This window comes from Phlebotomus papatasi, chromosome 3 (genome assembly GCF_024763615.1).
Source record: "Phlebotomus papatasi isolate M1 chromosome 3, Ppap_2.1, whole genome shotgun sequence".
Lineage (NCBI taxonomy): Eukaryota > Metazoa > Arthropoda > Insecta > Diptera > Psychodidae > Phlebotomus > Phlebotomus papatasi.
In genome coordinates, this window is record NC_077224.1 from 65,797,524 (window position 1) to 65,821,056 (window position 23,533).

Sequence of the window (23,533 nt, forward strand, 5' to 3'; positions counted from 1 at the left end):
GAGCAAATTTATGTAATTCTCTTCGGAAAAAAATATGAAATTAATGTGTTGAATCTTCTGTCAAAGTTAAAGCGTCAGGAAATGGTTTTGAATTAGGACATTTACCCTAGACCTCACTCACTCTCACTGAAAAGCCATAAACATGTTTACAAAATAAAAGTTATTGTGCGTCGAGCATTATTCGGGATGATAAATTTTTTTTAAAGTGTTTTGTGAAACATTTTAATTAATCCAGTTCGCACTTTAATGTATTTTATGTGGTGTATTTTTAAACTAAATAACTCACAATAAATTAATGCAAAAGATGAAATATGAATAGCATTTATTTTAGTTCAACTTTAAGAATATTCTCAAAGTGTAATTCTCAAAAGGAGAACTAAACTTTTCTAATTATTTTTAATTGAAATTTTATAAACAATCTTGAAAGAAAATTTTCTGATTGAGATTTTTCTTCCAAGGACATCGTCATAAAATTTCAAATTGAGCATCTAACGGAGGGTCTTTAGGTTACGAGCACCTACCCGATATTTTGGCTCTTGATGTCTCCAACGATATCTACATCACTGCTCTCTTCGTCCGAATTATCATCACTCAGGAGATTTTCATTGGCATTGCTACCTTGGCTTGCCCGAAAGTCGCACATCTTTCCAAAGACATTATTATTATTCTGACTGCCTTGGTACATGTCCTTTGCCGATGGATACATCAGAAAGGCATTCTTCTCATTAGCCTTCTTGACCTCCGATCCACCTTCCCCACTCGCATGAAATTGATTGGAGGAATTGGTGCCTTGTTGATTGTCAGTTCGTGAAAAATCCATGGGTTCTGGAGTGGCAGGCACACAAGATGTAACGAGAGAGAAAAATTCATAACGAGACACTGAGTAGAAGGGTATTTCTCAGATAGGTAATTCAATTGAAAGTTTGTCCTCAAGAAATTTCTCAGTAGAAAATTAAGATGGTAAAATGAAAGTCTCTTCTTGGGCAAAACTTTGAACACCCACCCTCCGCCCACCCTCCCAACAATTTGAAGGCTATTGCATAAGAAAGGGTAAATTGCTGAAATTCAATTTGCAGTGGTAACTTTTCCAAGAAGAGCTGGACAAGAAAATTGGACAATATTTGAGAAAGTTCAATAGCTGAAAGTTCCTATAGGACCCCCTCTTTCCACATTTCTTCACTGGACACTCACCCGAAGACGATGAAGAATTGAGTTCTCGTCGTCTCAGTTGCTTTTTGTGCTTCATGCGTCGATTCTGAAACCACGTCTTCACCTGTGTCTCACTGAGACCCAGTGCCGATGCCAATTCTACCCTCTCAGGAGTTGAAAGATACCTCTGGGCCTCAAATCTCTTCTCCAAGCCCGTCAGCTGAGGATCACTGAACACTGTTCTCGCCTTCCGTCGGCGACAGTGCCTCAGAGCACCCATTCCCAGTCCTAAAGCCAAATCCGGACATCCATTTCCCGGAAACAGAGGTGATCCAGCAAAAATTCCTGCAATGGGAATTCCCATGGGAACATTAAAGCACATGACTTTGTATCAGGGGATATTTTTTTTGGTGATTGTGAGAGTTAATTGAAGGAAAACAAGTGGAGAAAGTTTGGTAATTCAATCAAATACTGGTCACACTGTATCTCTCAAATTGGACGCGATAATTTAATTATTTCCACATATTTCCTAGCAGATCCCTTGAGGTTATTACTTAATATTTTCCAATAAATATTTTTGATTGTCTTTTCTGTTTGATAATGTGATGCAGAAAAGATATTGAGAATCAGAAGAATATGTGCCTAATCTTTTATCATTCTTGGCAGTAAGAATGACTAAAACGCTAAATATGATAGTAATTTTCAGAGAATATAACTAAAAACACCTTCAACTTTGTGAAACTGCCCTACATTTTCAAATGGTAAGAGATAACATTCTATTAAACGAAATGTACCTGTACTAATTTTTGTATACTTTTAATTTCTTTGTGTGACTAAAAATAATTTATGATACGCCATAAATTTTAATTTTAATTTGAATTGAAAAGCCAAGTAAAAAGTAGTAAAATTTTAACAAATAAAAAAAGCTTTGTTTTGATTTATTTTCAAAAATATTGCATTTTTTAACAAGGAGATATGGAAAGCATTACAGCATTGCGTAATGCTTGAACTCACGAGACAGACATAAATCACAAAATATTTCAAAATAAAAAAATTATTAGTAAAGAAATGATCATTTTAGAATACTCTGATATGAGTTGCAAGCATACGGACACACAAAAAATGCAAATACGAAAAAGATAAGTAATTTACGGATATTTAATCGATTCATTACTGATTGCAAGACCTTTCCAAAAAATCCAAATTTAACCAAATCGGTTGAAAAGTAGGCCACCTCTCAACTTGTTAAACTTTGATCTTCGAAAATTTAACCCTCTAACGGTGTTTTCTTTAATATGCGAAAAAAAGTTCTAAAACAATGTTTTCTAGGATAATTATGATCCAATAAAGTCGAAAAAACCATCCATTCTTCATTATCTTTTTTAGTTTAGTCGCAAGATGAGAAAATATAAAAATTTTTGTAACTCTTTTTGCTTCTTAAATTCACACTTTTAGTTTTTTCAAATTTTTTAAATAAAATATACAAAGTAGAATGACATATCTTTCAGTAAAAAATAAATTTATTTTAGTCAGATAACTTTAAATCGGTATTTTTATGGAAATTGGAAACGAGTTTTTTTGCATAAATATTTTTTGTTGCTTTTTCTCTGACCTGTTACACAAAACTGGGAATAGCAACAAAACGAGGAGTCAAAATGAGTTCAAACTTTTAAGAGATGTTTATAAGACTAATACCGAGGACACTATAGCACTTTTAAATAAATAAAACCTTTATTGTCGCTGTAAATGTGATTTTTGTGAAGACCGCCTGGAGGCGATCTTACCCGTTAGAGGGTTAAAATCGACCGCTCAGAATAAGAAACGAACAACTCGCAGTAGGCAAATTTTACAGAAGAGCGATTTGAAGCCGAGATTTTACATGCAGAGTATAAGATTTTTGAGATTTAAAATCTCTATAACTTTGAAAATAATTATCTTTCAAATATAATATTCACAGGGAAGGTAGATGGTATAAAGAAGTATCCAAAAAGCGAATAAAATGATTTTTGTAAAAAATTGAGTTGTTCGACTTATATCCTGAGTGGTCGAAATGGAGAGTTTTTTTAGGTCATAGATGTGTTTGGGTGAAATTTTTGCCTATGGACCACTTCCAAAACATATCTAAGAATAAATGGAATAGTATGATCCGGTTTCAACATAAACCAAAAAAAAACATGGATTTGGAAGGGTTGGAAGAGGAAGGGAGAAAAAACGTCTGGAGATGTTGTGTTTTTTACGGGGGTCACCGAAGACCAGCAATTGATATTTTCTACAGTTAAAGCTCCACGACGGTAACAATTTGAAAATAAAGCGGATTATGTAACTGATATCTCTTTGAGTTTTTGACGATTTTAATTAAAATACTCTTTTCTAACAAACTAACTAACTATACCAAACTAATGCCCTACTTTTAAAAAAGAAAAATGCCTTAATTTTGCATAGAAAATTGTTATTGAATAGCTGGAGAACTGGTGTACATAAAAATACCAGGGAGATAACTTCCTTGCAGAAAGCATTAGGCGCATCCGAAGGTTATCTCCCTACTGTTGAATCTTAGTTATTTTACTCATAAAGTCATTATGAAATATTTGGTTAAAGAAAAATGTTTATTCCGTTATTGAAAGATCAATACGTCTGCTAGAGCTTACGATATCCCTACATACATATCCACATGAGGTAACCTTAATTCACTATATTTTGCAAATTGTTTCTTTTTATAGCAATACGTAAATAGATAAGGTTTCATAAGGACCAAATTGTTAAAGATTATGGACTTCGGTTCCTGAATTAAATAAACTTTCGTGTAAACGTGTAATATGAATTAAGGAGAATGATCATTACTCTCACACGTTCTCGAAAATAGGGTTTTTCAGTAATAAAGCTAGAAAAGGTCAAATGATTATCTTTCTTTATTTATTCTTTATTTCAACGGTTGTATTTCATTGCATTTATAATAATCCTAACATACTTTTATTCCTGCAGAAATGTTACAGATATATTTTGTCCAAATTCCTTTTTTATTTACTAAAAATAAGAAAAGTTCCTTTATTTTAAAGTAACTCTACTGAAATATTGTCATATAATATTTTAGCAGATTCAGGAGATTAAAGTATGGAATGAAACTGTCAATATATTTTAAAATTAATCCTGAAGAATACTACGTATGCTTAAGGGTCCAAATAACCTTTTAGGCTGATCCTAGAGAATATTTTAGCCATTTAGCATGTAAAATTTGGCAATAAAGATTTATCAGAAAATGTCTTACATTGAGGGCTTTAGAGTTCCATTGCATAAATTTATTTTTTACCTAATTCTTTATTTCCAAATTTTACAGGCTAAATATTCTCAAGGATTAGCCTGAGTCTATTAGGGTAATTAATGTCCTATTTTGTAAAAATCAAATCGCTTTTAAAGCTATAATTCTCAACAGATTTAAACAAGATATTATTTAAATTTTGTTGTATTTCCTTCGAAGTAAGACCGATTTAGATTTCAAACGTGTTCAAAATATCATAATGTATGTATGCATGAATTTGAAAGAAAGATAACCAAACAACTATATTATATTTTTCAAATTTTAGGTCAAGTATTTGTTTTTTTTTACTTACTTTATATTTATACTTTATGGTCTCTACACATTGGGAGCAATTTTTGTCAAAAATTGCTTTTTTGAAGGAAATTCCCTGCAGCGTTGTAGGGGGAAACGTCAAATTTCTGTCAAAAACGCAATTTTTGACGAAAATTGCTCCCAATGTGTAGACACCTTTACACAATTTAATTAGAAAGAAACAAATATGATTAAAAACTCAAACAGGATTTTTTAAAATTTTTTGGCCGGTAATAAAAAAAATGCTATCAAAGAGAATTCTGTTTCTTATGACATGAAATAAACACTAGTATCTATCTATCTATCTAAATAATTGAAAAAATTAGCTAAAATAATTACTGAAATGTGATTTACACTATTTTTGTTTTATTAACTAATCAAATTTTTCCCTTCATGAGATTATTTTTTGATGAACATAGGCGGAAGTGAAGCACCTTTGAAATGGATATTCTTTAAAAAGAAATTTTCCTCATATTTTTAAATGGAGCTGAACTTTACCATGATATAATTTAGCTTTATAAACGAATTGTAAAGCTAAATTACATTATAATAAGCCTAATTTTTTTAATAAGAGAAAAAGCTTAATTTGAATACTTGCCCAGTTCAAAGGTTCTCTCTCTACCCTCTGCAAATTTGAGTTTCAAGAAAAAATTGTCGCTTCGATTTATTGTCCAATCTTCTGTATGACTTATCACCGGATTAGAGGCCAATCGGTTAGAGCCGTTAGAGCTATTAGTTTTTTTAATCGTTGATTAAAATCAAACTCATTCTTTTTCTCTTGAAAACGACATAGCATTTTTTCATTTTTTATTTTGTTTTAAAAATATTGTTTTAAATGTATGAGAAATTAAGAAGACTACCAAAATTATGTTGGTAAGGAGGTGTTTTCTTTTGACTGTTTTTTTTTCTAAATTCTAAACCTACCTTGTGAGAGAAAGTAGGGATCAACACTTTTATATCCGCCGGCCGACGGAGTCAGGTAGGCGCCCAGGGCCATTTGCAGGTAGCCTGAGTCACTGTAAGGGGCCGATGTGGGTGGATAGAGGGATGTGTAGGTTGGCGGAGGCGGCTGATGAGTGCTACTGTTGCTGTGAATAATACCTGAGTATCTGCAAAGTATCCAACTTCAATCACTGACCAGCAAAATCACTCACATCCCAAAACTCCTCTCACCTATCACTTTGAGCCACTTTTTGGTATTCCTCCTCGCGTCCATTCACCAGATGCACCTGAGACACTTGTTCACTCTCACAATTCACCTTCTGACCACCCTTCGTGGAGCTCTTCGTTGTACCATTGTTACTCTGATACAAAATGTCCTCAATGAGAAATGGGGTCTTGGCCAATCCTGAATTCCCCGGGATTTTCTCCGTCAAATGCAGAGACATTTTATTTCACTTCTATGTATACTTTTTTTCCTCTATCGAAACATCTTTATTTCACTGAACACCTCAAAATAATCTGTTTTATTCTCTTGCGAAGTTAATAAATTATCCTTTTTGTTGCAAAATTGAATCACGGTAAACCACTCAACATTAAACGATCTACCAAGTTTCACCATCAACGATCAATTCGTGTTTGACCGGGAAAAATGATGGATGGAAATTGCAGATATAAGTGGTTAGTGTGTAGTGGGAAGTGGCACGACTCTTACCCCTAAAAGCATCATCCATGAGATTCCACCCCGCTTTAGCAAACACAAACGGATGATGCGCAATGGCTCTCTCTTTGCCAAGATTCCAATGAGAAAATGATGGCAGAGGGTTCGTTGGAGGTATTTAATGATTTAAATTGTTTCATTTATATCTCCAACAACAATTCCAATAATATTTGTAAATGCTAATACTATATCATTTCTGAGAAATCAAGAGGGAAATTGGCAGTTAATTTTGATGTTATGGAAAATTAATTTTATTGATATAACCTACACAGAGAATACAGGTAGAAATTTGTCAAAAGGAGACAAAAGTTGGTTAATGTATGGAGTTCAATTTTTAGAGTGAACTAATTTGTGCACAATTATCGTGCGATAATGTCTCCTATTTATAATCGAGAGACAAAAAGTGATCAGGAATTACTAAAAGGGAGACAAAAATTGGCCAACACAGAAACTGTGTCAAGCAACTTGTTTGCCATAATAGTCACCTTTGGTCAAGAGGATGCTAAGCGCAAATGCCAAACAACTTTTCAACAACGCTTTTCTATTACGGACTATCAAATAACCTCTTTTTATTATTAGTTTATGGTTTGGGTAACATACGTAAGAAATATCCTAAATAATTCTATAATCTTCCTATCTTATACGAAAAATAGTTTGAGTATTATAATCGCACTCAATGGGTCAAGCGGTAGAGCATTCGCGCTGTGTAGATACAAGTATACAAGTATCCTGGGTTCGAATTCGAATCCCCTTTAGGTCCGTATGGATTTTTCTGGCGTTAAAGGTGTTCAAATTGCATGCAGTGAGCTTCACTATACGTGATTTCACGTGGCATGGGACTGACAATCTAATTCCTGTATAATAAAAATAATAATGGATGTGCCGAACTCTCTTTGCGGGAGGGCCTAAGTTCCTCTATGGAACGTTGTGCCACCATAATTTATTATTATCACTTTAATACCCATATTATAACTTTCGACTTTTCTCAATGGGTGGTAAGAGAGTTTTACTGCTCAAACTTAGAAGGGGTTCCGGTCAAAATTTCGAAAGTTAAAATTCCGAAAATCAAAATTTCGAAAAATTAAAATCCCGAAAGCCAAAATCCTGAAAGTCCAAAATTCCGAAAAGTCCAAAATCCCAAAAAGTATACAAAGTCGAAAAAAGGCCAAAATCTGAAAAAGGTCTATGTATAGGGGATGGATCTTATAGACGGTTAGGTAGAGGACAAGGTATAGAGTGGAAGAGTGGGTGCTCAAGAATTTGGTGGTATAGGATGAGTCCAGTGTTGCCAAGAAGATTACGAGCTGTTCGCTCTGTGTGATGGTGAGGTAGTTACTGAGCGAATTAATGAAAATGCGCTCAAAATCCCTGCCTCACGTATAAGAGAAAGACTTATTCGTTCTTCTTCATGAGTGACGAAGTGATAAGTGACTTTATTTCACATAATTACAATCTTTTATACAAAAATTGAATTGTGTCGTGTGATGTGGAAAATTGGGTGGGAAAAAGTGCATGTTAGGTGGATTTTTGTCGTTTCCTATTCTAAGTGGGTTACCTAAATTTAATTGAGTGTATGTTTTGTTAGTACTTGTGCAATTTTTAAATAATCTTTCATATAGTTCCTCGAAGTTTTTCTTTAACTTCCTCATGTTCAGGTCTGAACAGTCTAAAAACCGAAAATTCCAAAATTTCAAAAAATCGAAAGTCCCGGAAAGTGCAAAATTCCGAAAAGCTAAAATCCCGAAAGTAAAAATCTTGAAAGTCCAAAATCCAGAAAAGTTCAAAACCTCGAAAAATCCAAAGTCCCGAAAAGTCTAAAATCCTGGAAAGTCCAAAATCCCGAAAAGCCGAAAATCCCGTAAAGCCAAAATCTCGAAAGTCCAAATCCCGAAAAGCCCAAAATCCTGAAAAATTCAAAGTCCCGAAAAGTCTAAAATCCTGAAAAGTCCAAAATCCGGAAAAGCCCAAAATCCCGAAAAGCCAAAATCTCGAAAGTCCAAATCCCGAAAAGCCCAAAATCCTGAAAAATGCAAAGTCCCGAAAAGTCTAAAATCCTAAAAAGTCCTAAATCCCGAAAAGCCAAAATCCCGAATAAAAAAATACCGCAAACCAAGAATTTGGGAAATTAATAGTATCGCTTGTTGAGACGAAAGGAACTTTTCTGGGTATGACAAAAGAAAATTACAGTAGACTCTCGCTTATCCGTGAAAGCGGGACCAGAATGTCATACGGATTTTGAGAGTGATACCCATTAAATTGTTTGAAATCCAAAGATTTTTTTGTTTACATTGAAAATTTATGGAGTGAATCCTGACCTGACTGAATCCGACAATCTCTCTAAACATGCGTACTGTCCAAAAGTTACAGTGAGTGAGAATTACAGTAGATAGAGCACATTTGCTTAACAAAAAAAAATCCAAAACGGGAACAATGTGTCATCAAAATTTGGAAAATTCAACTACCTCACGGATTTTTTTATGTCACCCGGAAAAAGAGTCCACGGATAAGCGAGAGTCTACTGTATTGGGTATTCGGAACCTTGTCTCATTCGGACTTTTGTCCTTCAGGATTTTTGGTAGGAAATAGAAAGTAAGACTCAAAATTTCGAAATATTGACGAAATGGTTCCAAATCGTTGTTATCAGTTTCTGGAGTTCTTGCAATACTTTGCCTTTACTTTACAGAATATCATTTATAAAAAATTATCACTCAGAACTATGCAGAATTTTTGAAAAATTCTAGGTCATGAGGTCATGACAAATTTCCTATAAAAATGTTTATTGGATATTTCGTTGATTTACAAAATCCCGTAAACAAATCAAAATAATGCAAATTGCCCCACACGGGCAATTTGCAATAGGTAAACGGGCAAACGTCAGGGCGGTATTACAATCACTTCAGATTTTCAATATTTTGTCTTCATTAATCATTGAATTCTTTCTTAGATTTTGAGCTTACAAAAAACGATAAATCGATTTGTATTAGAGACCAAGCCAACACTGAGAAAAAAAATGGGGATGCCATTAACTTTTTTTCCTCATAACTTTAACACTTTTTAGGTGTAAAAATATATCAACATTGTTTAATGTTAATTTTACACCTTATTAAGGGTAAAATTAACATGAAAATGGGTAACTTTAACCCATAATACACCTAAAAAGGGTAATATTTACACCGATTTCGGATCAATACTGCAGGGTAAAATAAAATTTCCGGAGAGTTATTTTAACTTTTTCGGATTTCTCTCAGTGAAGACAGTTTATTTTGAGTTATAATATATTCATTACAATGTGTTCGTATTGGAAGTCTGCTGATCGTAAATCGTCCAGGAACGCCTTCCTCGTGGTGAATGCTTCTTCCGTGCTCCTGAAGTTTTTCGGGCAGAGGCAGTGCATTTTATTACATTATAATCATAGTGAAAATGTCTTTTCCTGACATTCTGTTGCATGCACCGGGCAGGACTCGAACTGTGAGAGTTGAGTCCCAACGGTCTTGCCTATTGCGCCACTGAGATCCCCACCAAGCCAAGTCAGATGCGGTCCAGAAAGAGTTAAAGAGTGTTGCTTGGAAACTTGTAAAGGGTTCACCGTCTTTATTTACTCTAAAATCATTCTTAATACATTTTAAAATGAAGAAAAATATAGACATGGCTTTGGTGCCCTATTTCGGCCACCTTCATTCTCATAGTTCCTTGCCCTTCGGGAATTCTTCCAATGTCTTTTTCACGTCATTTTGTTTGTCAAAGCTACATTTTTTGTTATTCTTTTGCATTGTATAATCTCTAGAGTACATAAAATGTAAAAGTTCATGGAAATTCGAGGAACAAGAAAGGTGGCCGAAATTGCAAGCTGGCTGGAATTTGGCACACTTACCCTAACATAGTGAAACGGAACAAACTTTAAAATCAAACTCACGAGCTCGAGCATTTTGCAAAGTGTTTTTCACTTGGTTACACTTTCTTCAAAATAGATTATACAAAGTAATTTTTATTGGAAAATAAATACATAAAATTTCTTTCTTTAAAAAAATGTTGAACATTTATTGATAAAAAATATAATCCATAATCGTATTTATATACAAATGAATCACTTCATTGTTAACATTTAAGAAGAATTCTCAAATACATAATAAAGGACACGATAGAAGGCAACGTGAGAGTAGGGGAAATCATCCCTTTTGCCGAGAAGGACCGCCCTTGCTCTCACTCTCACCAATTTCTCTGAACATCAACCAATGAAAAATGAGTGATGATTTGCGAACGTAATCCTCTCGTCAGGGATGATGAGTTCATGAGGAAATGGCAAATCATCAGTGATTCCCCGAATTCCTCACTTTACTGCCTCATGCCTTGTGGTTCTTACCGAGTTTGGGATTAAGCGCAATATCAGGCTTAATTTATTTTTTTGCTTTAATTGGTCCGGTGACAAAAAAAAATAAATTGAATCTTGCTTTACCTGTGAACATTTATTCAGCTGAATGTCGGTTGATGATCTGGACAATTGTTTCTCGTGTGTCCTTCTCTTCGGCAGATGGCACATTTTCTTTTCTGTCGAGGTCGTCCGGTGGTGCTAGCACCTCCACGACTGCCTGATGGCCTCGGAGCCGGAGGTGGAGGTGAATCCCTGTTACCAGGATTCTGAGGCACTTCATCAGCCCAAATAAATGTCTTGCATGGATTATCGGGCGTTGGACACAAGAAAAATTCTCTTCCGTGATTTGGACCATCCTTCCGGACAGTAAGCCTGAAAAACATTCCTCCTTAATTTCTCACAGAAAAAAAAAACCTAAAGTAACCTTACTTTTTCAGTGGCTGTGAACATTTCGGACAATTTGTTGTTGATCTGGACGAAGAATTTCCTCCTCTCTGACTTCCATAGCCCCTCGAGGGCACACTATTGTTTCTCGAGGGGACATTGTTGCTCCGAGAAGAAACTGTACTACTTCTATCGCTACTGTATCCACTAGATGGGACATCGCGACTCCTAACAGAAGAATTTCCATCACCAGACCCACCTCCACGACTCAGATCCTCCAAATTAATGCCCAGAAGACTTCTCAGATTGGAATCACAGAGAAGACAACTTGTGTATTCAGGAGTATCCACTCCTAAATATATCAGTGCATTTCTCTGCTTAAACTTTATGCTGAGCTTCTTGGTGTCTGGCCCACATTGCCGGCAAGACTCCGACGATACCGTAGCTTCCTTCACAAAATCATTCAACCACATAACAGACTTACAGTTGGGATAATCCATACACATAAGGTAGACATCATTATTAGACGCCTTTCGCTTTAGGACCATTTTGTTAGAACGACATCGTGGACACCGGAAGACTTCCTCAATCATCTGACTACTTGGTGGCTCAGCATTTTGCTCCGGAACTGAATTGAAGCGAAAACCGATTTTTTCATCCAACATTTGTGCTCTTTCCGTGATTATCCGAAACGCTTCGCGATATTTCTCAATTTGTTCCTGAAACAATTTTTTTCTAATATTTATCCTTTTATTCCTTTTTGGGAGGAAACTCAACGATCATCTTATCAAAGGATTCCAAGATTATGGGAAAGATGTTTAACCCGTCCTGCACTCCCGAAGATTGAGAAATACTGGGAAATTTTAAAAACAAATGTCAGGAATAAGGGTCAAATAGCCGAAAATTTTCCGGATTTCGAGAGGAAGCTGAAGAAAGCCATCCATTACCGTGGAGACAGGTTTGTCAACTCCTTATTGAAGGGAATTGAGAAGAAGGTACGAGAAGCCATTGGACTAAAAAACCAAACTCCCAATAAAATTATCTTTCCGAAAATATTTTTGTTTTAACTCAATCCCGGGATTAAACACATTTTCGGGACCGAAAAAAAAGCGTGAAATGGCATTACGCATCGAGAAAATTTGCATACCCGCAGGGGCTTTCTATTGAATAAATCGGCCGTAGAACGAATATCGCGCGGAGTAAAAGTAGTTCAAACAAAAAGATTCAACTGTTTCTTCAATTCAACATAACCCCTGACCCGAGCAATAAAGGGTCAGAGTTCGAATATTGACCGGCCTCTATCTCCGGTTCTAATTCACATTTTAAACCAAATTTTGGGTTTTTGGTTTCGTCTCGGTGAGCACTTTTAGATGGAAGTTCGAAAAATCACCACAGGTGGCGATGTGATAGCGTCAAAATTCATCAAAATTCAAACTCATTTTTCTCAAAAAATCATTTGTGCAAATTAATCAAATTTTTAAGTGTTGTAGACCAGTCTAGGACCTTTCCACAAAGGGGCGTGGGTTCGCTGTGGTTTCAATAGAACCGCGGATATGAAGGGTCAAAGTTCACGAAATTCGAAAAATCATATCTTCGGTTCTATTTGACCAATTTTGATGAGTGAGGGCTTAAACGATAGATCTCATCAAATGCTACAACTTTCTAGAACATTTGAACTCCATGAGACCAACACCAGGGGCGCCACAGTCGAGAAACTAATTTCAATATCACATAACCTCAATTATCTCGACTGTCTGATTTACAGTAGAGTCTTCCAAATTCAAACGCTCGGGGGGTATTTTTGACATTTCTTACCTCCCAAATTCGAACGATTTTTTCAAAAGTAACGAAATTTGTGTGAGATTAAATTGTACTTTGAATCAAATTCCCGTACTTTCTTGCAAGTCTTAGTGGTAACGTACTTCCTTTTCATTTTATACGATCATAATGTACGTAAACATTCGGGAAGAAGCACATAAATATGATTTTCATTCACATAGAATACGAACTTTCTAACATAACCTTACAATTGAGATTTTGAATCCAAACGGCGTTCGAATATGAGAGATTCAGATTTGAGAGACTCTACTGCTACTATATCTAGTTCTTCGGCAAAATTATAGAGAACATTTTGGTCCACATTTCATCCATTTATCACTTTTCTGTCAGTCCATCCAAATCCTTGATATTTTGGTTTAAATACAAAATTTGTATAATTTCACGAATTTAATTCAAGATAACTGAATAGTGTCCCCCAACTTCAGCTCTAAATAGAATTTGCATGCATTCCGAGTTAGCTCACGTTAAAAATCTCACCCACATAAGCCGGTTAGGATTATCTGTCCCTTTTTATTGAATTTAAAATGTTACTAGTGTTACAAATAGAAAATTTCTTAGAAACATTAAAAAAAATTGCGAATTTTACGTCTTTTCATATGGGTTTTAGGAACTGTTATCCTCGTCCAATCATTATAAATTTTGAGCCAATAACATAACATTAGATACTCTTTCATTTGGTAAAAGTTTTAAAATGATTGCATTTGGTTTTATACTAAAATTAAAATATCACTTAAGAAAAAATATACCACACTTTTGTACGGAAAATGTATGAGAATACTTCGCTCTGGTCCAGGCCTATATTTCGTTCTGATACGAAAATATCGTTGAATAATTCCTAATAACGGTTTTTCAAGGTCAAAAGTTAAGAAGGCTCTGGGAAGCGTATTAGGTGAGATTCTTAACAATCTCACCTACTATAATCCTAACAAAATTTCATGTCGTCCGATCGACCTCAAATTTGGCCAAAATGCGTTTCAGCACTTCCTGATCACGAATATATATGTGGCTAATTTACGTTCCCGGCCGGCCGGCCGGCCGGCCGCTCTTTGGAGCTTAATAGCTCCTAAACTAAAAAAGATATCGACTTGCGGTTTTCGGCAAAGGTTATATATCGGGTGAAAATTGCAACTTGGTGCATAGACCCCCCACCCCCCACCCCTCCTTCCGCCATTTTGAAGACCCCCCTTTTTTTGTTTTCTCAATAGCTCCGCCCCTATGGCATTCAGCGGGCTCAAATTTTAGTATGTTATAGCTGGGCCTTAGAGCTTTCCATCAATACCAAACTTAAGGTCCCCCGACCCCCCTGACCCGAGCTATAAGGGTCCAAAAAAATTTTCTTAAAATGGCCATAACTCCGGTTCTAATTGTCAGAATTTAAAAAGTGAGGGCTTTTTGGAAAGCTCTCGTGAAATGCCACTTCCCCTTCTAATATCGCAAGTTCATAAAACCACCGCTAGGGGCGCTTTTTTTAAAAAGAAAATTTTTAAATCTTAAAAGTTAAATAACTCAAAAATTCCATTGTGCATCGGGCTGAAAATTTAGTATGTTGTAGCCGTTGATTATACCTATCAAACAAAAAAAACCTTAAGTCGATCCATAACCCCTGACCCGAGCTATAAGGGGTCAAAGTTCGAACATTGACCGGCCTCTATCTCCGGTTCTAATTAACATAGCGACCTAAATTTTACCTTTTTGGTTTCGTCTCGATGAGCACTTTCAGATGGAAGTTCAAAAAGTCACCACAGGTGGCGCTGTGATAGCGTCAAAATTCATCGAAATTCAAAGTCACTTTTCTCAAAAACGGCATTGTGCAAGTTAATGAAATTTTAGTATGTTGTAGTCCAGTCTAGGACGTTTCCAAAATGGTGCGTATGCGCGCTGTGGTTTCAATAGAACCGGAGATATGAGGGGTCAAAGTTCACAAAATTCAAAAAATCATATCTCCGGTTTTATGTGACCGATTTTGATGAATGAGGGCTTAAACGAAAGATCTCACCAAATGCTACAACTTTCTAGAATATTTGAACTTCGTGGGACCAACACCAAGGGCGCCACAGTCGAAAAACCAATTTCAATATCACATAACCTCAATTATCTCGACTGTCGCTGAACCGATTTTGATGATTACTTCAACATAATTGTAGAGCACATTTGTCTCTACATTTCGTCCATACATCATTTTCCGCTCAGACTACGCTATCACTCCGATTTTGCCGTTTAAGTGTGAAAAAATTGATTTTTCCCATAATAACGCTTTGAAATCACTCAGATGCCAATTTGACTGCCTCTACTCCACCAAGACACTTAAAATAGGGGTTTAAATGGAAAGTCCCGCAAAATACAACAATTCTTTGATATAGTTGAAGTTCAACAAATGACTACTTGGGGCACTCTGGATGAAAAAACGAGTTAAGAAACAAAAAACCTCGCTTATCTTGGCTTCTGAGTAATCGATGAGTTCAAGTTCTACGGCAAAATTATAGAGAACATTCTGGTCTACATTTCACCCATATAACACTTTTCTGTCAGTTCATCCAAATCCTTGACATTTTGGTTCAAATACAAAACTTGTATAATTTCACGAATTTTACTCAAGATAACTGAATGGCGTCTCCCTACTTCAGCATCAAATCGAATTTGCATGCACTCCGAGTTAGCTCACGTTAAGAATCTCACCTACATAAGCCGGTTAGGATTATCTGTCCCTTTCTCTACCCCAATGATATCATGTTTGAGCTCATCGGAAAGGTCTTGAAATTTCTGACAAATCTGAATCAGATTCAATCGGTTCTGAACCAGTAATGAACTGGTTATGAACAGATAAGTAAATTATGTCCAAAAATTAATACTATTAACGTTTAAAAACTATATTGCGGGATCTTTTGAGTGATTTATGAATCGATTTAAATCGTTTGAGAACCGATAAACGGTAAATGATGAGAAAGTACTTTTGAGGTATAGCATCTAAGTCACGAGTTCGAGAACTTCGCTTCGCAGAGCCTAGGACGCTTTGGCACCCAATTTACTGCTCGAACTCCATGGAAAATTCCAAATTTCCGCCTTCTATCCTCCGAACATTTCGCCCTTATACACAATACCGTTGAATCATTCCCAATAAGGATTTTTCAAGGTCAAAAATTAAAGACACTAGAGAGCGCATTTATATAGCGAATTGGGTCATGTTTGGGCTCGTTGGAAAGGTCTTGGAATTTCTGACAAAACCGAACCGATTCCAATCGGTTTTGAATCGGTAATGAACCAGTTTATAGCCGATAACTCATTTTTAACCGAAATTCAATTCTATTTACTTTTAAAACAATTTTGATGGATTTTTTGAATGATTTATGAATCAGTTGAGAACCGATGAATGATGAATGATGCGAGAGTACTTTTGCGGTATACGTTTACCAGGGCAGAGCATTCTCAATTCTCATACATTTTCCGTACAAAAATGTGGTATATTTTTTCTTAAGTCGTTTTTTAGTTTTGGTATAAAACCAGGGACATGACATTTCCTATGTTTCCCATAATGTTTCTAACGTGCCGAAAAAAGTTTTGACTTTATTAGCTGTTTACTGTCATTGTAGAATGAATTAGCAGAAAATACTAATACAAGATAAAAGCCAATTTAATAACGAAGAGGCAACCGAAAACCCTAAATTGGTAATCTACGTAGTTTTGGAGATATCTCGTGATATGTGTGTGAAAGCTGGGAAAAAGTTACACTAAAACTTTCAGAACTAATGTCACCCGCCTGTATAAAACCAAATGCAATCATTTTAAAACTTTTACCAAAAGAAAGAGTATCTAATATTATGTTATTAGCACAAAATTTATAATGATTGCACGAGGATAATAGTTCCTAAAACCTTTATGAAAAATACGTAAAATTCGCATTTTTTTTTGAATTGTTCTGAAAAATTTCCTATCTGTAACACCAGTAAAATTTTATTACCGTCGTTGCGGGTGACTTTGCACGTTTTTTCGCTGTTTTTCAACTTTGCCTTCTAAAAGTGGATAGTTAAAGTGAAGGGAGGGGGGTTTTTGAGTAAAATTATTTGAATTCAGTTGTTAATGAATGGATTTTGTGCCACTAGCATTAATTTTATAAAATTTTACTATGTTTAAAAAAATCAAGAAAAAATGCTTGCACTGGGGATAAGGTGCGGGTGACTTTGCACTTTTTAATAAATACTAAAAAATTAACAATTTCTGATAATAAACGACAATAAAGATCTTCACATCTAAGAGTAATATGCATGAGATCTACAAGATGGCATGATCGTCATCTTAATTTGACGTTTCTGTCCGCCATTTTGAATAACTGTCAAAACCTAAAACTGGTCCGATTGGTTTGAAATTTTAGTATGTTGTAGCTGATGTCAAGACCTTTTCAGAATGTATCTATGTTCCAGTCTACGTCAAGTATTTACCTAGATACAGAGGCTCAAAGTTTAACATTTTGAAATATTCATATTTTGGCGATCTTTATTTACTAATCCTTAATTTTAAAACCTAAACGAAATGCCTCAGTAACCATTAAAAATGGTTGAGGATTTTATTTTATATATTTATTTACTCTTACATCATTAAAAAAAATAAATGAAAAGTGCATTTATTTATTTTTTTATTTTTTCATCTTTGCAAAAGTTTTTCAGATCTTCAAATAATATGCTGTTATAAACAAAAAAACATTACTTTTCTTTTTGTTTGTTATTTAGATCTCATCGCCTAACGATAGTACTGTCTTTTTTGTGATGGTTTCGATAAAAGAAGCTCTCCGTAGTTCTGTATTCATGAAAATTTCAAAATTTTGAACTTAGAGCCCCAGTATCCAGACAATCGCTTGACCTAGGTCGGATGCTATATATGTTCTGAAAAGGCCTTGACATCAGCTACAACATACTAAAATTTCAGCTCAATCGGATGAGATTTTTGTTTTGAGAGTTATTCAAAATGGCGGACAGAAACGTCAAATCAAGATGGCGACCATACCATCTTGTAGATTTCGGTCATTTTATCTTAAATTATCAAAAAATTAGATAATTTTTAGCCAAATACTTCTATAATAAAGCTTAAGAAAGACCATTATATGCAATCTTATTATATAAATCATGCGTTCTTAGGAAGATTATAGTGAAAAATAGTATTTTAATAAAAACAGAGAACAAAATCGACGTGGATTATTCTAGCCAGATAAATTTAGAATAGATTTGGGCAATTTACTTCTCTCAATTCGATTTTGGAATTGTATCTTCAGATAACTTTTTCGCGGAGTCGTTTTTTGACAAAATACCCATACTAGGATTTCATTGACTATTACTGAAACTACAAGAATCCTTTTGAGGATCATTGTACCTTACTTGGTACATAACATATCCCTATATACTTTGACATGGTAGACCGGATCGGCGAAGACCATCAATAAGTGCTAGAATTGTTCAAAGTCTCACAAACAGCAGAGTGCAAAGTCACCCCCCGAGTGCAAAGTCACCCGCAACGACGGTATTATTATTATTATTAAACTTTAAGGCTTTGTTAATATCGCCTTTGGTTTTGAGTGCTTAATGAATTTTGTGCATTTTTTAAGATTTAGTGTGTATGTAGAATCTTGATTGTTTATTATTATATTATTATTGTATTTTATGTTATTTTATTTTATTATTATTATTTTTTTTTAATTTATTTATTTTTTGTTTAATTTTGGTGTTGAGCTTACATGACCACAGACCACCCGGTCGACCCTTTAAATTCAATAAAAATATATTTTCTGTATATGTGGCTACCATTTCGTGTTATATTTATTTTTGTGGGATCTAAAGCTTAAAAATTATAAAGAATTTAAGAAAAATATACCATTTCTGAATTAAAATGCTCCATCCGTTAGTTAATCATCCTACACGTATACCACATTTGTTCTTAATTTTCAGTAAGTGAAAAGTGCCTCATTCTTAAAGTGTTAACCGATTTTGATGATAACTTCAACAGAATTATTGAGCACATTCAGGTCAAGAAAGCGGATTTTAATGCTAAATTTTGGATATTTCATTATTTTTCTCTTTTATATTGGATTTTGATTTTTTGAATAAGGGTAGAATCACATTGACAGTAAAATGCTCACCGTCACCGTCAAAGCCCTCACCGTATTTCGTTGATTTACGCGTTTTCATTGTAATTTTTACGCAAATTCTCTATTTACCGTGTTACATTATCTCATACTCGGTGGCACTAGGTGAAAACAATATAAGAAAATTGAAGAAATAAAGCGAAAATGCGGGAAACGGTGAGCAAAAAAAAACTGTACGAAAAACTGTAGCAAAAAATCCTACAGTTTTTTTGCTTACCGTTCATCGTATTTTCGCTTTATTTATTCAATTTTCTTATACTATTTTCACCTAGTGCCAACGAGTATGAGACAAGGTAATATCGTAATGGAAAATTTGCGTAAAAATTGCAATGAAAATGCGTAAATCAACGAAATACGGTGAGGGATTTGACGGTGACGGTGAGCATTTTACTGTCAATGTGATTCTGCCCTAAGTAAACGGAGTAAACAGGGTAAAAATTAATCGCAGTAGCCTACGATTTATTTGAAATATTTTGTTTTCAAATCAACTCACCTGCAAAACAATTTGAGGCTGCCTGGCTCCATCACAAATTGCTTTGAGATCAGCTTCGAGTCCTGCTCTCAGCTGCGGCTGTGCCAGGGTTAGGCTCATTGCATCATATCCCTCCACAAGGCCCATTCCCAGTGTCCCTGGTACCAGATACCCATTCTCTACCTCTCCGATGTATCCTCTCTCCTTGATTGTGTTGATGTGCTCCGCATGAGTGGCGTCCGTTCCGATTGAGTGCTTCTCCATCAGGGCAATTAAATCAGCTTCCGTCAGCATCTGAGGAGCCGTTGTACTGCCCTCGGGCATCTCAATTGACGTCGGCTCAAAACTTGTGCCCATTTCGTATTTGTGTATCTCTCGGGCTGTCCAACGATCGTAGATGTACACTTCCAGATAATTTCTCTCGAGAATCACCAATCCGGAAGCATTGAATTCCTCTCCGCCAATTTCCACTGATACCAGAGTTTCCGATCCTGTGGCATCTCGACTGACGCAGGCCAGGAAGTGCCGGACAATGAGCTCGTAGACTCTCTGTTCGTTGCCGCTGAGGGAAGATGTGAATTTTGTGGGATGAATTGGAGGATGGGCTTGATCGGATTTCTTGCCATTGCGTGGATTTGGACCCCATTCGAGCACTTTTTGGGCGAATAGTCCCCAATCCTGGTGGGAAGTTTGATTTTCGACAAGGGACCTCAGATTGATCTCCTTGGAGAACATATTGGTCTCCGTGCGAGGGTAACTGATGAAACCCTGTTGATAGAGTTTCTCTGCAATCTGCATGGTCTGTTTGGCGGAAATTTTGAGCTTGCGTGATCCGAGTTTTTCCAGTTCAATGGTATCCATCGGCTGCGGACGCCACTTGCTTTTGGGCTTTTGCGTGACTGACAGCACAGTGGCCAGGAGAGGTGGATCCCTCTTGACCAGAAGGAAAATAGCTTCACAGCACTTCTTGTCAAACAATCGATTCCGTGCCCAATTGAACTCCACCGTGAGCTCATTGACTGTATGCGTCAGCTTTAGCTTCCAGAATTTCTGGGGCACAAAATTCTCAGCTTCCTTGTAGCGCTGCACAACGAATCCCAGTGTGGGAATCTGGCAGCTTCCGTAAGACACGAGACTGTCGACAATGGCCGGAAAGATCGCCTGCAGCCTCATTGTCTGGAATCTCGTGAAAGCTGCCCCAATTCTCAGATCCAGCTCACTCCGAACATCTACCGCCTGACTCTGTCGCTCATCCGGCAACACGAGATTCTCCAGAGCTCTCCTCACAGACGCAGCTGTGATCTCTGAGAACTTTGCCCGATAAATCGTAAGATTGGGCTTGACACTCCGGCAAACTTCAACAATTTCAAATCCAATATTCTCACCCTCTCGATCGCAATCTGTCCAGATCACCAGTGCTGCACATCCCCTCACCTCTCTCTCCAGCGTCTGACGGATCTTAACACTAACTTCCGGACAGAATTTCGTAACTGGAGCATCAAACAATTGTGCCGGATTGCAACTCCGCCAATTCCGGTAAGCTCCAGTAAAGTCATACGTCATTAAATGACCCGAAACCGAAGTCATCACCATTTGGATATTTCTCCCATTGATCACAGCATCAAACTCGTATATTTTATTGTACACAGACAGCCCTTCTCGCTGCCCGGCAGCCCCAAAATGCAAGACATCAACAAAAGTCGCAGACAAAAACATAACCTAAAACTCACCCTTCGGGATGATCCCCTCGAAAGATACCCTGCTATCGTCTTTGCTGCATCATTTTTCTCAGCCACGTTGAGGTATTTCATCATTGGTGCATTTTCCACGAGAAATTTACTGGATTTCCTGAGAAAAGCGAGAATTTTCACCATTTAGCGCGAAAGAGTGGAAAACACATAGTCCAGACTGAAGTTTTTACAAAATTTTGACATTTTAGTTTCCGACACCAGCGCCACTTCACAACTAACGGTCACAGCATGGAATTATAGCAAGGGAAATGTGATAGGGTTAGTAAAGACTTGAACCCATGGAACCTGCGAAGAGGAATTGAAAAAAGAGGCGGTTAGACACCTATCCGACAATTAATTCGATCGCTTAGAATCCTTAGAATAAAAAGCGAATATCTCCCAGTAGGGAAATTTTACAGGAGAACGACTTGAAGCTGAGATTTTATTTTTTCTATAACTTTGGAAATAATTATTTTAATTCACAGAGAAGGTAGAGGGTGCAAAGAAGTATCCAAAAAGCGAATAATACGATTTTTGTAAAAAATCGAGTTGTTCGACTTATATTTTTAGTCGCCGAATTACAAAGAAAATTATGTTATTTTCTTTATTAAATTAATTTCCTTTTGTTTTTTTTTAAGTGAGAAGACCTCGAAGTTAGTGGAAAATAAATAAATTACTGGTCAGCTTGAGAACCTCTTTAAACATTTTGCAAACGTTTCAAACCTTCAGAATCCTCTTCTAGAAAATACCTTTTAAACTACTAAAATATTTTACAAAAGGTTTAATCGAATATAAAATGCATCAGGAAGTTTTCATTTCCCGTCAAAAATTCTAAACATTAGAAACATTTGCAAAATTTTTAACTTTTCGAGTTGAAGTTCGAGTGCCTCAAAATTAATTAAAAAAAAATAGACAGAAGAAAATTATTTTGCTTTTAGCATGGGTTACCATTACCATTAAAATAAATTAACTGAAAGAAGTTTTAAGAAATCAAAGAGAATGCAATCAAACAAAAAAAGCACTTATTATAAAAATGATTTTGTAGTAAAATAAATAACACCAAACGCACAATAACTTTTGTTTTGTAAACAATGGCATTTCAATGAGAGTGAATGAAACAAAGATCTAGTCATCTCCTTCTCTCTTAAAGAAAATTTTGAAAACATGTTTACAAACAAAAGTTATTGTGCGTTGGGTATAATTGATAAAAAAAACTATTTTGGATAAATAATAATAAGCAGACTTTAAATTTTAGAATTTCCAAAAAAAAACGTTCTTTCAATTTCTTTAATTTTTTTAAAATTAGCATTAATTTAATATTTTTCTAATAAATTGTATGTTAATAATCTTAAATCAATTAATAGATAGAATATGGATAGAACTTGAGATAATACTAGCCTTTAAGTCTCTTAAGTGAGAAACTTACATTAAAATCGTAGCATTTCAATTTAAAATTTAAAATGAATAGACAGATAATTGTAGGTAAGATTAAAAGCAATTAGGGGAAGACTTTCCTTTCAGGCTTCGCACGTACTCTGGCTTCGAACACTTCATGTTTTTCTCATATTCCTTCAAGAGCTCTGACAATTTTTAAAAATATAGCGTCATAGATTGGTCAGATTTAATAAACACTGAGAGAAATCCGAAAAAGTTAAAATAACATTCCGGAAATGTTAATTTTACCCTGCAATATTGATCTGAAATCGGTATAAATATTACCCTTTTTATGTGTATTAGGGGTTCAAGTTACTCTTTTTCATGTTAATTTTACCCTAAAAAGGTGTAAAATTAACATTAAAAAATGTTGATATATTTTTACACCTAAAAAGTGTTAAAATTATGAGGAAAAAAAGTTAATCGTACCCTCTTTTTTTCTCAGTGAAGGAATATAAAAAAATTGAAGTGTTCGAAGCCTAAGAGCCTTCCCCTACAACTTCTATCAATTCATTCTAGGGGATGAGAATAAATAATTTTGCGTTCACTTTATTACACTTACCTTACAAAAATCGTTTTTTTTTAGCCAGACGAAACAAAAAAATATCGTTCAGCTGAACATTTCGTCCTGTGACATCTATCACCGGAAAACTCGCCATCTTGAATTATTCAAGGTCAAAGGTCAACCACCCTGGAGGGCCTAATTTTCAACGGATTTGGTTACATCTGGATTTTTTGAAAGGTCTGGTAATTCTGAACCCG

The 23,533-nt window shown here is 35.5% G+C and overlaps 2 protein-coding genes across 4 annotated transcripts; both read right to left on the reverse strand.

The window, feature by feature from the left end:
- Nucleotides 1–245: 245 nt before the first annotated feature.
- On the reverse strand, nt 246–6,543 carry LOC129807629 (brain-specific homeobox protein-like). The gene is made up of 4 exons (XM_055857019.1): nt 5,930–6,543; nt 5,681–5,865; nt 1,192–1,494; nt 246–825 (listed from the first exon to the last, which is right to left on the reverse strand). Exons 1-4 carry the CDS (start codon nt 6,142–6,144, stop codon nt 518–520), a joined length of 1,011 nt encoding a protein of 336 aa, XP_055712994.1. The 5' UTR covers nt 6,145–6,543; the 3' UTR covers nt 246–517.
- Nucleotides 6,544–10,425: 3,882 nt separating this feature from the next.
- On the reverse strand, nt 10,426–21,542 carry LOC129807630 (DNA topoisomerase 3-alpha). 3 transcript variants are annotated; one of them, XM_055857022.1, is made up of 5 exons: nt 21,338–21,542; nt 19,629–21,269; nt 11,215–11,888; nt 10,870–11,157; nt 10,426–10,771 (listed from the first exon to the last, which is right to left on the reverse strand). In XM_055857022.1, the coding sequence occupies exons 1-4, from the start codon at nt 21,479–21,481 to the stop codon at nt 10,884–10,886; spliced, it is 2,733 nt and encodes a 910-aa protein (XP_055712997.1). In that variant the 5' UTR covers nt 21,482–21,542; the 3' UTR covers nt 10,426–10,771; nt 10,870–10,883. The 3 variants fall into 3 exon arrangements, with proteins under 3 accessions (XP_055712997.1, XP_055712996.1, XP_055712995.1); XM_055857021.1 differs by having other exon boundaries at nt 10,426–10,804; XM_055857020.1 differs by having other exon boundaries at nt 10,426–11,157.
- Nucleotides 21,543–23,533: the final 1,991 nt, after the last annotated feature.

Excerpts from the sequence above, each read along its gene's own strand:
- LOC129807629 (XM_055857019.1), bottom strand. The coding sequence starts at position 6,144 with ATGTCTCTGCATTTGACGGAGAAAATCCCGGGGAATTCAGGATTGGCC. Across the intron at positions 5,866-5,929 it reads AAAGTGGCTCAAAGTGATAG|ATACTCAGGTATTATTCACA; the intron begins GTGAGAGGAGTT and ends GATACTTTGCAG. Across the intron at positions 1,495-5,680 it reads TCCCTACTTTCTCTCACAAG|GAATTTTTGCTGGATCACCT; the intron begins GTAGGTTTAGAA and ends TTCCCATTGCAG.
- LOC129807630 (XM_055857022.1), bottom strand. The coding sequence starts at position 21,481 with ATGGTGAAAATTCTCGCTTTTCTCAGGAAATCCAGTAAATTTCTCGTG. Across the intron at positions 21,270-21,337 it reads CGAGGGGATCATCCCGAAGG|CGAGAAGGGCTGTCTGTGTA; the intron begins GTGAGTTTTAGG and ends GCTGCCGGGCAG. Across the intron at positions 11,889-19,628 it reads AGCCTCAAATTGTTTTGCAG|GAACAAATTGAGAAATATCG; the intron begins GTGAGTTGATTT and ends AAATTGTTTCAG.